Source organism: Alternaria novae-zelandiae (assembly GCF_023758075.1).
Source record: "Alternaria novae-zelandiae strain BMP 2774 chromosome Unknown scaffold_16, whole genome shotgun sequence".
NCBI classification, from domain to species: Eukaryota; Fungi; Ascomycota; class Dothideomycetes; order Pleosporales; family Pleosporaceae; genus Alternaria; species Alternaria novae-zelandiae.
In genome coordinates, this window is record NW_026056976.1 from 824343 (window position 1) to 837464 (window position 13122).

General features: G+C 52.5%; 5 protein-coding genes across 5 annotated transcripts; 2 read left to right on the forward strand and 3 right to left on the reverse strand.

Moving 5' to 3' along the window:
- Nucleotides 1-1308: 1308 nt before the first annotated feature.
- Nucleotides 1309-1784, forward strand: J4E88_007767 (uncharacterized protein; the record flags this gene model as incomplete). The annotated part of the gene is made up of 2 exons (XM_049401382.1): nt 1309-1545; nt 1599-1784. 2 exons carry the CDS (start codon nt 1309-1311, stop codon nt 1782-1784), a joined length of 423 nt encoding a protein of 140 aa, XP_049253066.1.
- A 1058-nt stretch (nt 1785-2842) lies between these two features.
- J4E88_007768 (uncharacterized protein) lies at nt 2843-3845 on the reverse strand (the record flags this gene model as incomplete). Its single annotated transcript, XM_049401383.1, has 3 exons — nt 2843-3482; nt 3539-3598; nt 3652-3845. 3 exons carry the CDS (start codon nt 3843-3845, stop codon nt 2843-2845), a joined length of 894 nt encoding a protein of 297 aa, XP_049253067.1.
- Nucleotides 3846-7062: 3217 nt separating this feature from the next.
- On the forward strand, nt 7063-7548 carry RPS24A (ribosomal protein S24A; the record flags this gene model as incomplete). The annotated part of the gene is made up of 3 exons (XM_049401384.1): nt 7063-7070; nt 7133-7380; nt 7469-7548. The coding sequence occupies 3 exons, from the start codon at nt 7063-7065 to the stop codon at nt 7546-7548; spliced, it is 336 nt and encodes a 111-aa protein (XP_049253068.1).
- A 1174-nt stretch (nt 7549-8722) lies between these two features.
- J4E88_007770 (uncharacterized protein) lies at nt 8723-10928 on the reverse strand (the record flags this gene model as incomplete). Its single annotated transcript, XM_049401385.1, has 6 exons — nt 8723-8869; nt 8923-9036; nt 9091-10146; nt 10201-10467; nt 10516-10775; nt 10835-10928. The coding sequence occupies 6 exons, from the start codon at nt 10926-10928 to the stop codon at nt 8723-8725; spliced, it is 1938 nt and encodes a 645-aa protein (XP_049253069.1).
- A 275-nt stretch (nt 10929-11203) lies between these two features.
- Nucleotides 11204-12133, reverse strand: J4E88_007771 (uncharacterized protein; the record flags this gene model as incomplete). Its single annotated transcript, XM_049401386.1, has 1 exon — nt 11204-12133. One exon carries the CDS (start codon nt 12131-12133, stop codon nt 11204-11206), a length of 930 nt encoding a protein of 309 aa, XP_049253070.1.
- Between the last annotated feature and the right edge of the window lie 989 nt (nt 12134-13122).

Sequence of the window (13122 nt, forward strand, 5' to 3'; positions counted from 1 at the left end):
CACGGAAGTCGTGCGCTATTTCCGCCCTGTCATCTCACCCGTGACATGCGTGGATCCATAGCGACTGCCGTGACAGTGGACACCTACCATCGCGATATCTGGAGCGTAGGTAGCTAACAAGCCGTTGGCTCCGCTTTGAGAAATTCTCCGTCACCCGAAAGACTAGCGCAACAAGCAACAACGTCAACAGCTTCCAGTGCTGCACTCGGCGCTGCCACACATTTTCCGAACGGCCAGATCTCATGACATACCACCGAGTTTCCTCGGCACCTTCCTCCGTTGCGCAAAGCGTGGCGACCGTTCCAAGGCTCTATCTGCACGTGGTTGCTTCGTGCCTTCGGAAGTCAAAGCGTCCACGGGCCTGGTATACCGAATGAACCGACGCTTTGTTCCGCGGCTGTGTTCCAAGGTCAAGGCTCCGCTCTCACGAGATCGCAGCTCCCAGGGAGAACATTCTGGTCGAACTTCAATCGGAAAACGCTACGGTTGTATCTCGTGTCGTGAATGCCGAAATGGGGGTCTGCATGGGCGGTGAATCGACGCTTCCAAGGTTCATCTGCTGACCAAGGTAATCGTTGCTGGTGTGAGCGCTACCCTAACGGACAGCTAACTCGACGACGTCCTCCCCTGAGCAACAACAATTACTGCATCGTGTGTGACGCTCTGACGGTGGTAGTCAGATTCCGTGTTCGTCGACGTGGCTTTGGCTGCCGCCACTTCCGAGACTATACGTGCGTCGCCTTCAGACCCCGTCCGGTCACGACATCATACCTAAATCTCGTGAGATGTATCGTGCACGCGTGCCGGTGGGGTGCAGCATCGTTTTATTGATCGCTGTCCGTGGCTACTTATTATGGCACATTGAATGCAACCATCCGTATCTCCGGGCCTTTTCCTCGTCTACTGGACCGTTTATAGCTAGTGAAAGCCTCTCCCGCTGCTAGCGTGCCAAAAATATCGCAACTCTCCGCATTAATTCTCGTGTCTTTTGGCGCTATAAGCTTATCTGTGCTAACCTACACCAAACGCCGCTATTCCATGGTCATCTGCTTTGACCGCTGAAGCTAGTGCTGTCGAAATAGTAAGTCATTCCGGGATGTCGCTCGCGTTCGCGCTTGGGCACCCTGTAAAGATTGCCATTGTGACGAAAGACGAGGTGGAAGCCTCGGATCGTAGAGTGGAGGCTTCGACATGGCGGATGGTATAAATGGCAATGTACTCGCAACTGCAAGACACGCATCATCAGTAACCAGCCCTCCGACTTCCAAACCTCCATTCTCCAAGCCTCTACCCATCTACCAACAAATCATGCAGTTCTCCAGCATCACCTCAGCGGCAATCCTTGGTTTTGCCAGTCTGGCTTCGGCCATCACTGTCAGCTACGATACTGGCTACGATGACGGCAGCCGCTCCTTGACCTCGCTCGCCTGCTCGGACGGCTCCAACGGCCTCATCACAAAGTACAACTGGCAAACTCAAGCCAACGTTGCTGGTTTCCCTAAAATCGGTGGATATATGGGTGTTGCTGGATGGAACAGCCCACAGGTACGTACACTTACTACATTTCCTCATCTTCATTGTCTAACAATACATACTAGTGTGGTACATGCTACGGCGTTACCTACAACGGAAAGACCATCTACGTTCTCGCCGTCGACCATGCTGCTCAAGGCTTCAACCTCGCCAAGGCAGCCATGGACGAGCTTACAAACGGCCAGGCTGCGGCTCTGGGACGTATCGATGCCCAGTACGCTCAGGTCGCTACTAGTAACTGCGGGTTATAAGCACTGCGCTCTGCTACAAACGATGATGATTGGAGAGGGAGGATCACGAGAAACATCCGATAATGTGTATTTACAGGATTCCGGATGAGGTATTGCATAGCATAGCGTTCCTTATTTGCATGCGGTGGCGTTTGTACATACATTCCTTACTTAATTCATAGTCCATATAGGATGCAGGTCTGCTTGCCATAAAGAGAGGCGTTATTTATCTGTTGATGTAAATGTCTACCATTGCCGGCCTTAATGACGCCAGAGTCCACAAAGTCTTCACACTTTTTGTGAGCTTCTTGATCATCCTCCCCCCTCCCCTTCACTGTGCGAGTCGCAGCCATGCAGCTGCGGGGTAGGATAAGCACAAGTTTACTCTTTTCGGCATAGCTCTTGTGAATAGTAAGTATTCAGGAGATTCTACACCTTCGCTGATGACTAACCTTTGTATACGCTCTCCTCTTCTATGTTGCGTGTATACCTAGTCGTGATCGACAAATTACAAGACCGTTGCGTATATGGAAAGTATGAGATGACGAGGAGATTGCAGGGGTGTGGAAAGTTCGGATAAGGAGATGCAACAAATGTTTGAGGTTGTTGAGAAGGCTATGGAAGGCTGGTCGTTATTACGCTTTCGGTGGACACTGGTAGAGGGGAGTTACCAGATTCGCCGGCTTTGTTATCCCAATTTCTTCTTCTCGGATATGTAGCCTTCTTAATGAAAGGCTGCAGTGATGGTGGCGGGCAATGCTAGCCTACATTGCGGAGACGGTTGCATAGATTGAATGTGCGTGACATTGGCACTGACATCTATTCATTGTTTCTATCTACTTACATGCATCCTAATTTCTCCATGAGATCTAAAGGCTTGTTGGTATATCGCTATTCGCAAAGGAGGGCCATCTACGCGATGACCAAAAGACTTTTGTTGTGGAAACGAAATGTACATGTCCCAAGAGTATCGAGGCTACGCCCGCATAGCCAAGCGCTCGTGGCCTGCTATTAGAAAAGGTTGTGTTAAAAAACCCGAGGGGCGATTTGTGATCAAGCGTCCTCGAGACAGCACTTGTTTAACGAGGTGTTGAAGCAAGTAATCGACCAAGACTGCCACTAGCGAATGATGGCTCAGGAACTGGTGACTTGGCGTAGAAGATCTCGCCTTCAATTGTACTAGCAGACGTCCTTGATATGGAAGCCGCCGATTTGTGCGAATAGGACTTTGGACTCGATGGAGCCGTCACTGGGGTAACGAGGTCAATTGATTTGGCTCCGTAAGACCCACTATGCGACGGCTTAGTCCTGGGTGGAAGAGGTCGCGTAGTGGCGGGCGTGTATGGCAGCGAGTAGCTCACTGACGAGGCTGGGGTGTGTGACAGCGAGGGGGCGGCGCTAAAGCTGATTTGTGAAGTAGAGCTACGGCTGTAGCGCGGTCGAACGGTATCGGGGAAGTAGGCAGGCGATTGGAATTTGCGGAGATATTTTGATGCCTCCGAGTCGAAACGCTGACACCGGTCGACGCTGTTATCGTCTGACGAGATGTCGGAGAAGGCACATGACGAGCGTTTTGACTCAGGCTGAGTGGGGGAGCGCTGAGGTACAATGTCGCGAAAGGCAAACTCGTCGAACGTGAAGTTGGCAAATGGCGTAGTTGGCGGTGAGTAATGATCGTATGAATAGGTAAGGCTCTTCTCGGTGTCCTTTTTCTTGCAGCTACGTGTGCATGTCAGTAGGTGGCCTGTGCATCATAGAGTGGGTGTGGGCCATACCTTTCCGAGCAATAGAGCACAGAGTTACTGGGAACAATAATTTGCTTCTCGCAGACGGTGCTGCAACACAAGATTAGTGCGCAGTCGCGAGGACTCGGATGACGACAACATACCAGTAGTTCAAAAAACTCACGGCCATTGAGTCCTCGTCCTCGTCGGATGCAGTCTCTTTGTAATGAACGGCTTTGGAGGCGGCTTTGGTGCCGTGGGACTGGGTCCGCTTTGACAGAGGCCTAGAGGGCCGTGCGTGCGCTGGCTGCGACTTTTTGGATTGATGAGACGGGTGACGAACGTGATGTGTGGCCATGATGGATGCAGAAGAACTTTAAAAGCCTCACTGTGGTAATCGCGCACGGTGCACGGTGCACGATGTCGTTACAGGGCTGGAAGTAGGGCAGCAAAGAAGCGGTGACACAGGCCGCCGAGTACCAGCTGCTGATATGACGGAAGGTTCGTGCGTGGCTTTGTTTAGGATCCTTATCGCTTGGGTTCTGCGCCAACGTCTTAGCCAGGAACACGATAGTGCGTGTCTAGATCGTGACGATGTACAAGAAGGGGCCTTGATCGATCGACGAGGTTGAGAGGCGACACCAAGAAGCCAGGAGAACGAGCTTACTTCAACAGACACGGGACGTGCGACGTCGGAAGGAAGGAAGGAAGGATAGAGTGCAGTATAGTTCCGGGAACGATGCGCGGGTTGGGCTGGGCTGGGGTGCGCGGCGATAAGCAGCAGTTCGTGAGAGACAGCAAAGCCGAGTATTTCCACGGGGCAGGCGGCTTTCAGCGGCAGGATAACAAGCTATGTATCCGAGATCGATAGCAAGAGGAGTGCGGGATTGCGGTCAATAAGTAATTACGAGACCGGCGCCTGCGAGTACCTGAGGGCAGTTCTAGAACATGGTTGACGACGACGGCCTAGATATGCGGTCGGGATATGGTTGCGCGTGTGGGGATGATTCGTGATAGCCATCACGATGGAGCCATTGAGATCATCTAGCACGCCATAGCGGCACCCGCTGCCCGCTGACTCCTCCCTACTACCCCCCACTCGCATCCACCACGGTGCCTTGCTACAACTCAATCTTTGCCGGTGTAGCCACGGCGGGGAAGCCTGGCCAGAGTGCATCCTTTCGCCGTTGCAGCGCTGTGCATGGAAACGTCGCAGCCGTCGTGTTGCAGCGAATTGCGGGCCGAGCATGCACACGGGAAGACCACCAAAGGTCCACGTTCTTGTGCAACTCGGTGCGACTCGCAGCGGGCACCATCACTACACACCACTGCCCACTCGGGTGCGAGCTCTCTCAACACAATGAAGCCATATTGCGTATCTATCACAGCCTTCCGTTCGGTAACAGGGCGCGGCTCCTCTTTCGCAATCGACTCACCACGCCTTAGTCGGGCTTTGAACAGCTTTTTTCGCGGCTTCATCCAGCTCACCAGTCGGCTTGCGAGCCGCTATACATAGAGTGTGTTCCTTGCCGATAATTCGCATCTCTGAAGCACTCCGGTTGAGTGACTTTTGACTGTGCATAACTAGATGCGGGTCCATTGTCTACTCGCGTAACTCTATCCTAGCGGCCGCGCAACAAAACAGCCAACCGGGTCTTCAGAAGGGCCTTCACCGTCTCGAACATGGTGAATCACCAGAAAATCTCTTAGGCTTCAAAATACACACCTTTCTTTATGCTGCAGTCCGCCACCATCAGCGTCTATGTACCTTCATATGTCGGTCAAGAGTTTTCTCTCTCGACACCTTGGTCTCAAACAGAAAACGGATCGTCCATGTATCGCCCTCTAGTGACACGCCACAGTTGGATCGGGGTCGAAGTTGGATAAAACGGCCCTTTCTGTTGGTGTTCAGGCACCGGTGGGCAATCAACCTGCTCGAAGCTGAAACGGTTCCGCCCTACCCCACAAAAGTCAGCAACAACTCGCCCGATGTCGTAACATGGCCAGGAAAACAAGACGTGGAGAGACCCACTACACGCGTTCAGAAAGGTCTCGAACGTTTCTTCGTTGCGAATCGTCGCAGATATCAGAGCTTCGAGCGCTGGGTTCAAGTAGAAGAATTCTCCCAGAGTCGAGACCAATCGCGGAATGACGGACTTGTCGTATGTCTGCGACGTTGTCAGATCCACTTCTCCACGAGACTGCAATGACGATGACTTACGACGTCTGCTCCCACTACAACATCTGGTACGCTCATGCCATAGTCTTCGGGAAAGGTCGCTGCGTCAATGGGATGGCCCCACCTCAGCGCGGCTGTCCGCACTTGAATCCGGGACGTGTCATCGACATCAAGTCCGTTGAGAAAAAGATTTGTTCTGATGGCATCGACAACAGCCTCGTCGCCATCTGTGGCAACCACGCCGGTCGCCCCCAAGTGCTTCGCGCAAAGAATGGACAGCATTCCAGTTCCTGCGCCAAGTTCAAACAATCTCTTCCCGGATACAAACGGTCGGCCAGCCTCGGACGCGAGATGCGACCCGAGTAGCAAGGCGGCTTCCCAAGTTCTGAGACCAGTCGTTCCAGACGAGGAGATGACGGATCGCGCTTCAAGTAGCGTTACCGTACGTTCGTGCGTTACGCTATCATCGATTGAATGATGGGGGTAAGAGTACGTCACGAATGCTTTTTGCTGAGCTGCATCGGCTTCGGAGGGCAGATCAGCAACAAGCAGAATAGTCATCGCTTCCATAATGTCATCTGAGATTTCCTATAATTGGGACGAAGAGAAAGGTCAGCAAGTGCTGCATGAAATCTTTGCGATTGCAAGATGATTATTATGACTTGATAGATGGCTGGCTACAGCGAAGGCAAAGCCATGGTGAGGAGATAGGAGACCATACATCCTCCTCCGGGTCGGTGATCGACCTCTCGAGTTTTGCGACAAGTTGTTTGAGAATCCTCAACCGATAGCGGTCCGGGGGTAGTGATGTGATATTGGCTGCATCGAACAGATTGTGGAAGAGCCACACTTGTACGTTTGGCGCTTTTAGTATCGCATCATCTGGCCATCTTAATTGGTGTGGTTCGACCAGCTGGAAATACTGGCGTTGCAAGATAAGTAGCTGCGGTAGGTTGGATGGAGCGTCCATGGAAGCGACAATAGTTTTTGTTCGGCACGTAAGCTAGAACATTTCAATGTGTCTCAGCCTCCCTAGTCGTGCAGCCTAGCTGTATGTTCTGATTTTGACGAGGGGAAAGAACATCCAAGCACGCATCTGCTTACGTAACTTTGTAGCGGGGCGCCTTGGCAGACTAAGCGAGGCGCACTGCCGACCGCCGACACGACGCAGCAAATTCGACATCTCCATCTTGCCGCCAGCTAACCACAGGTAATCGACAACAGCAAGATCGATCTCTGTCCAGTACGTCCATTGCAGACCCAAGCCCGCCCTATTGTACTTGTGACTCACGGCTAATTGTCGTGTTGCAGGTCGAATCCTTCCAACATGGCCGACTCTCAAGTTACTCTGCGCACGCGCAAGTTCATCCGCAACCCTCTCCTCGGACGTCGTCAGATGGTCGTGTAAGTGCAGGAAACACCGAGCACACAGTTGCGGGGGATTGAGTCTGACGGGAATACTACAGCGATGTCCTTCACCCCAACCGCGCAAACGTTTCCAAGGACGAACTCCGTGGCAAGCTCGGTGAGCTGTACAAGGCCAAGAAGGACGATGTCTCCGTATTCGGTTTCAAGACACACTTTGGTGGCGGCAAGAGCACCGGCTTCGCTCTTATCTATGACAGCGCCGAAGCCATGAAAAAGTTCGAGCCCCGCTACAGGCTAGTACGCTACGGCATGGCCACCAAGGTCGAGAAGGCCAGCAGGCAGCAGCGTACGTCTTCCCTGCGTCTATGCATGGTGTCGCAATTATGGCGATGGATCTGCATGTCGATACATGACACATACTGACTGGACAACAGGCAAGCAGCGCAAGAACAGGATGAAGGAGTTCCGGGGCACAGCCAAGTCCAAGGGCGGTGCGAAGAAGGACAAGAAATAAGCGGGTGCACACTGATGATGACTACGAAGGTCATGGCTGGAGTCGAGTGGCGGTTTCTCTACAACTACTGGTTCGCCTGGTTCTTCCTCACGGTGGATACGGAGTTGCTTCTGCGGGCATCGGCATGTATATCTACGAGCGCCTGGAAAACTCTTGCGGATGGGAACGACAAGACGGATGGCGTTTGAGATCAATTGTCTGCTAACCATCAATGCATATCATGGACTTTACGATCCCCCAACTATTTTGCCACTCACCCGATTTCCACATGGTTTACCCCGGCCACTGCCAATCCTATGTGTCTACGAACGGATACAGATGACCTCTTTGAGACTATCAAACCTGTGTCATGACTTGCGGCCATGAACAGATGACGTTACTCTATATCTTGCACAGTCACTAGCCACCAGTCAGACCGTCGTCCTCGCTGCCTGCGCATCACCCGTCCTGTTTGATCCAATCCTCGCAGAGCAACCATGTTTATCCCTGGCCTTCCTCTACCCCTTACCCCTAATGCCTTCCGTACTCATGATCGCTGTCGCGTTTCCTTCCAAGTCCTTATCCCTGTCCTTTTCCAAACCCTCAAATCCATGAGCAGCATACTATCCAACGTTCGAAGCGACCTGTGTCCCTGAATCTTGTTGTCGAGTTCGCAATTGTTGAAGCCGTGTAGAAGAGCAAGAAGGCCTGATTGGGGGATCCGTGGACAAGTAGGTTTTTTGCGATGTAACAGTAACAGAACACATTGACTAGAAGCAGGGTGTAAATGGTTAGCGTAACAAGGGGGAAGAGATTACGGCTGCTGGAGCTCTCTTATGTAGAATTGCGTTGAGCTCTATTTCACAGTATCGTCCATGGAGCTATCTTGTCGTATAAAACCACCCTGGCAGCTGGCATTCTCATGCTCAGACATTACCGTCCTTGTCATATGTGTAGTGTGATCTCAAAATGCTCTACTATCAGCACGCTCAATGAGCGCATCTAAGGGAACATTTTCACAATAAGCTGGTGATTGAAGTTCGACGAGGCTACGTTGTAGTTTTGAGTAGTTGTACATGGTAAAGCAAACGACTGTTATTATACTTTGAATTACTACTCGCCATATTCAATACATGTGCGCAATCGCTCAAAGGATGCATCGCCAGGTGTACACAGACAGACATGGCACGCGCCATCACTGCTCTCGGGCTTCAAAGTCCTCAGATCTCCTGGGGTATTCTTCTGAGGGCTGTGGCGCAATATTCTCAACTTCGGCTTTAGCTTCTTCCCAAGCCGCCTTGTTTCGTTTCGCCCAATCGATATGGCATTGAGCGAACTCCATCTGCAGTTGTTCTTAGCGGCTTTCAAGAGCACTAGGTAAAGACCGAGACATACCATGTAACGCCGTAAATCGTCCTCCTTTTCGCTCTGGAATCGTCGCAGGTCCTTCATCACACCCGCACTTGCGTCTTTGGTGTCTTTCTCGGCCACAGTCAGCGCTTGTTCGAGCTGCGTAATGGTCAGTATCTCCAAGTGTCTTCACAAATGACATATTAAGCCTACCTGTACCATACTATCCCGTGTCTTGCCGATCTGATCTCTTCGAGTCTTTTCAGGATCTACGTCTGCCATACCCCTGAAAGCATGTGTAATGGACCCAAACAGCTTGTTGGTGACGAAATTCCCACTTGCAGTCTTCTTGTGCGGGCTACTAGGCGGTGACTGATTATCAGGTGCGCCCTGTGCGCTGGATGGTGTGTCGCCATGTGTAGGTGGGAAGTCAGAATCAATCGACGCCCTATCCTCGTCCGATCTACGTGGTTGCTCCGCCTCGCCGATGCTTCGGTGTGAGCTGTTGGATGCAGCGCGACTTCGGGCAGGTTGATGGCCGACGCCACTCAGATGTTGTTCTAATCGTTTCGACTCTGCTTCACTGCGTTCGAGGGATTCGAGTAGATTGCGCTTCTTCTCAAGTTCGTCCTTTGTCATGTCCTCCTGTATCCGCTTGAGCACTCGATATCTCAAGGTAGAACGTACGATGCCGGCAAATTGCGCGCTCTCACGCATAGGCTCCGAGAAGCCTGCGCTGAGAGACGAAGAGAGTTCGGTCGTCGCAATGTACGTAGAGTCGACGGCTTGTCCCGTCTTTTCAATGGCTGCAGCGAGAGACTGCGTCTGTTCAGATAGCGAAAAGGCATTGAATCGAGCGCCAAGATCTGCCATGTCCTCTCCCCAATTGCCCAGGTGCATGAGCAGTCGTCTGTTGACCTTCTCCATTGGTCCTTGCAGCAGGTGTTCTAGGTCTTTGGACGAGTTCTCGAAGCTAACAAAGTATGGATCCAACTCCTCTTCCGACATATTGCGCGTCTCAGGAGGGAAACGACCGAAAATGGCAGGACCCGGTGTCGTATGCGCGGCTGCTGAAGGTAGGGCTGCGTTGTTGGCTGGTGAGACAGGAGTACCCGAGCTAGATATGGTACCGCCCGACTTCAATTTTGCGGAAGACGAGGGGACTGGAAGGTAGCTGTGGGCTTGGGAAGGGTTCGCGGCATCGAGCGGAGGTGCTTTGAGGATCTGTTTGGGGATATTGGAAACAGGCGGGCTGTTGAGTACGTCTGCCTACAGGAGCAAGTCAGTTGAAGGGGTTGGTATCTACAAGAGAACGAAGCCTACCCAACTTGTGTAGGGATCGAGGAACCGCCAGAAGACGCCATCTTGTAGTATATCCTGCATCTTCCTACACCTGTTAAGGAAGACAGCCAGCATGCGCTTCCGCAGCTCTATTATGCCGGCATCCTCCTTCGCCTTTGTCGGCTTGGCGGCGTAGTCGGCCATGGTATGCTTCTCGGGGATGGGAGGTACGATGAGCGTGGGGTGAAGTCTGACCAGTTCGGCGCGCAGGGATGCAAATTCAGAGTATCGGCGCTTGACTTCGAGGCCCTGTTCATGTGTCAGCTGCGCGGCTCCCCAGCAGCCTGGCTAACATACACCGCAGTTGATGGTGTACTGGATGTAGTTCACACCGTCCTTGCCCGCGCTCGTGATCAAGACGAGTTGCTCGGGGTGCTCGTACAGCCATTGTTCCACGCGCGCATCGTACCCGCCCTTCTTAGGCGCCTTTGGGTCTGCGTGGTCTTGGTCCTGCTCGTTGTAGTCGACGTCGCTCATGTCGCGCTGAGAGACATACTCGGGCGATTCTTGTGCGGGCGACGACGCCTCCGAGGGCGGCGTCGCGGGGCGGTACGGCACTTGGTCATGTCAGCTAGTGATGCTGGCGGTTGCTTCAGACAGTAGGTAGAAGCCTTACGGGCAGCGGGCGACGCTAGCCCAGGAATATCCGACGTGTTGGAGTCATGGCGGGCAAAGGATCCATACGGATTGTTGTCCTCGTCGTCCCACATGTCGGCGGTGGTGGTGGTGGTGTAGTCGTCGCGCTCACTGGGCGGAACAATGGTAGCGCCTGTTGGTACAACGAGCAGAGTCAGGCAGCACCAAGCGTCGACGTTGAGATGTTTGCCTTGGACATGGTGAAGCTCCCACGCTCTCCCGGCAGTGGCAGTGACGTTGCGCGTGGTCCAAGCTTGTCGACCAGCCACACCTGCATGCACGACGCCCCGCCACGTCACGTTATACTTGGCCACACCCTCCAGCGCTTACTCACAGCTATGTCATGGAATTAACAGACAAACCCTTTGCTATCCGCAGCGCCGTGCTGCGTCCCATGCACTTCTTCACCTTCCCGTACGCCCGTGATAGTTCCTACATTCTCGTCGTCGAAGAAACCTTCGTTCGCTGCCAACGCTTCAAACCCCAGCTCTCCCCCTGCCCCTCGAGGCACCATTTTCACCGGCCAGATGAGGCACAAGCTGTAATAAACCAAGCCGCCCATGAACAGAGATAGTAGAAAGCCAAGCTTGTACATATTCTTGCTAGCCTCGGCGACAGAATCAGCATCCAAAGACCCTGCGACGCCATGGACCGTGAAGGCAACCCCAGCTGTCCACGCAGCCAGCATGCGCATATTCCAGCCTTTGCAGTACGAGTACGGGCTTTCGGATGCAGTCGTGTACAATGAGGGAACATGCAAGTTACCCTTTCGAACGAGCCAGTAGTCGACAATCATGCACGCGCAGATCGGCATCAGAAATACAGTATAACTTCCGAGGAACGTCAAGAACGCAGTCGCCGAGGCGATAATCTTCCATGGAACAAGTAAGGGTGCCAGAATCGCGCAGAGTACCTGGCCCCGCACAATGGTCAACCATCGAGGGAAGATTCCTGTAAGATCGGCACCAACGGGAAGCGAGTTGCTTCCTGCATTGGTGACAAGTACAGCGAGCATCATACCGAAAGACGCAAATACTATCCCTGCTCTAGCTCCAGCAGTCCAATATTGATCCAAGATGGCGTCGTAGAGATCCCATACGTTCCAATAGCTTTGGCCGAGGACTTGTGTAGCGGCTGCAGTCGTTGCGGTACTCAGGAACATGACCAGTACTTTACTGGTAAGAATACCGAAGCCCTGGCTCCATGTCACATCGCCGTAGGAATGTCCGTATCGCGCTATATCAGGCTGATTGATAAGCACTGGCGCCAGAGCGCCCATAACGGAATTGATGGCTTGTATCATGGGCCAGATCAGAGCTGAGCCCGAGAGCTGAGTCTGCTTGGTCGTGTACGTAAAACTTCCAATTTTGCCCCCATTGGCACTGATTACCCAAGCGAGCACCCCGAAGAGTGCAATCGTTGTATAGACAGCTTTGACAACAAAGAGGTGTCGAAGTACCGTGGGGTGAATGAACATGACTGGTAGTTGCGCCTAAAGGTGAGTTTTCGAAGTCAGTATTTGTCTCACATACAGTTCGTACATGGATATCACTAACCTATTAATTTTAGCATACTCAGTCGGCCTTGGACTTGAACGAGAGAAAGGTGGACATTACCTACCATCCAAAACAAGAAGAAGCTCAGCAAATCTCTACTCGTGATCCCCGCACTCTCTGGGAGGCGGTTTGGTATATTATTGTAACCCTTTCCAAATATACCCCGCATGAACACCGACGTGATACGGCCTCCATAGTAGGTCTGCGTCGCAAAATAAATGATTGCAACCACAGCTCGTACGACGATATACAAACTCGCTCCCCTGACGCCAGCAGCTGCGCGGACATACACAGGGAAGCCAAGAAAGTACTTGACAGCGCCGCGACTATTGAGCACAACCAGAACGGTGAGAATGGCGGAGCCGATGATAGCAGCAATCATGCCGTGCCACCAGAGTAAACCGATTGAGACAAGAGATGCGCCGAGGTTGTACGAGGATGGGCTGAATGTCATGGTCAGATAGTATGCGAAGTAATGTTGCCAGCGCCATCTCCGATCTTCTGCATTGTGTTAACTTTTGGAGATGCTGAAAGATGCATTTCAAGGCTTACCAGGAGGACTGGGAAGGAGGTCTTTGTTATAACGTACTTCGCCTTGATCGCTGGTATCTTGCGCTATGACTTTGAGAGTTTTTGGAGAACTCAAAACATCCTTGCCTTGTTGCAAAAGGCGAGACATGACCGCGCAGGAATACTCACGCCTGAGCAAATA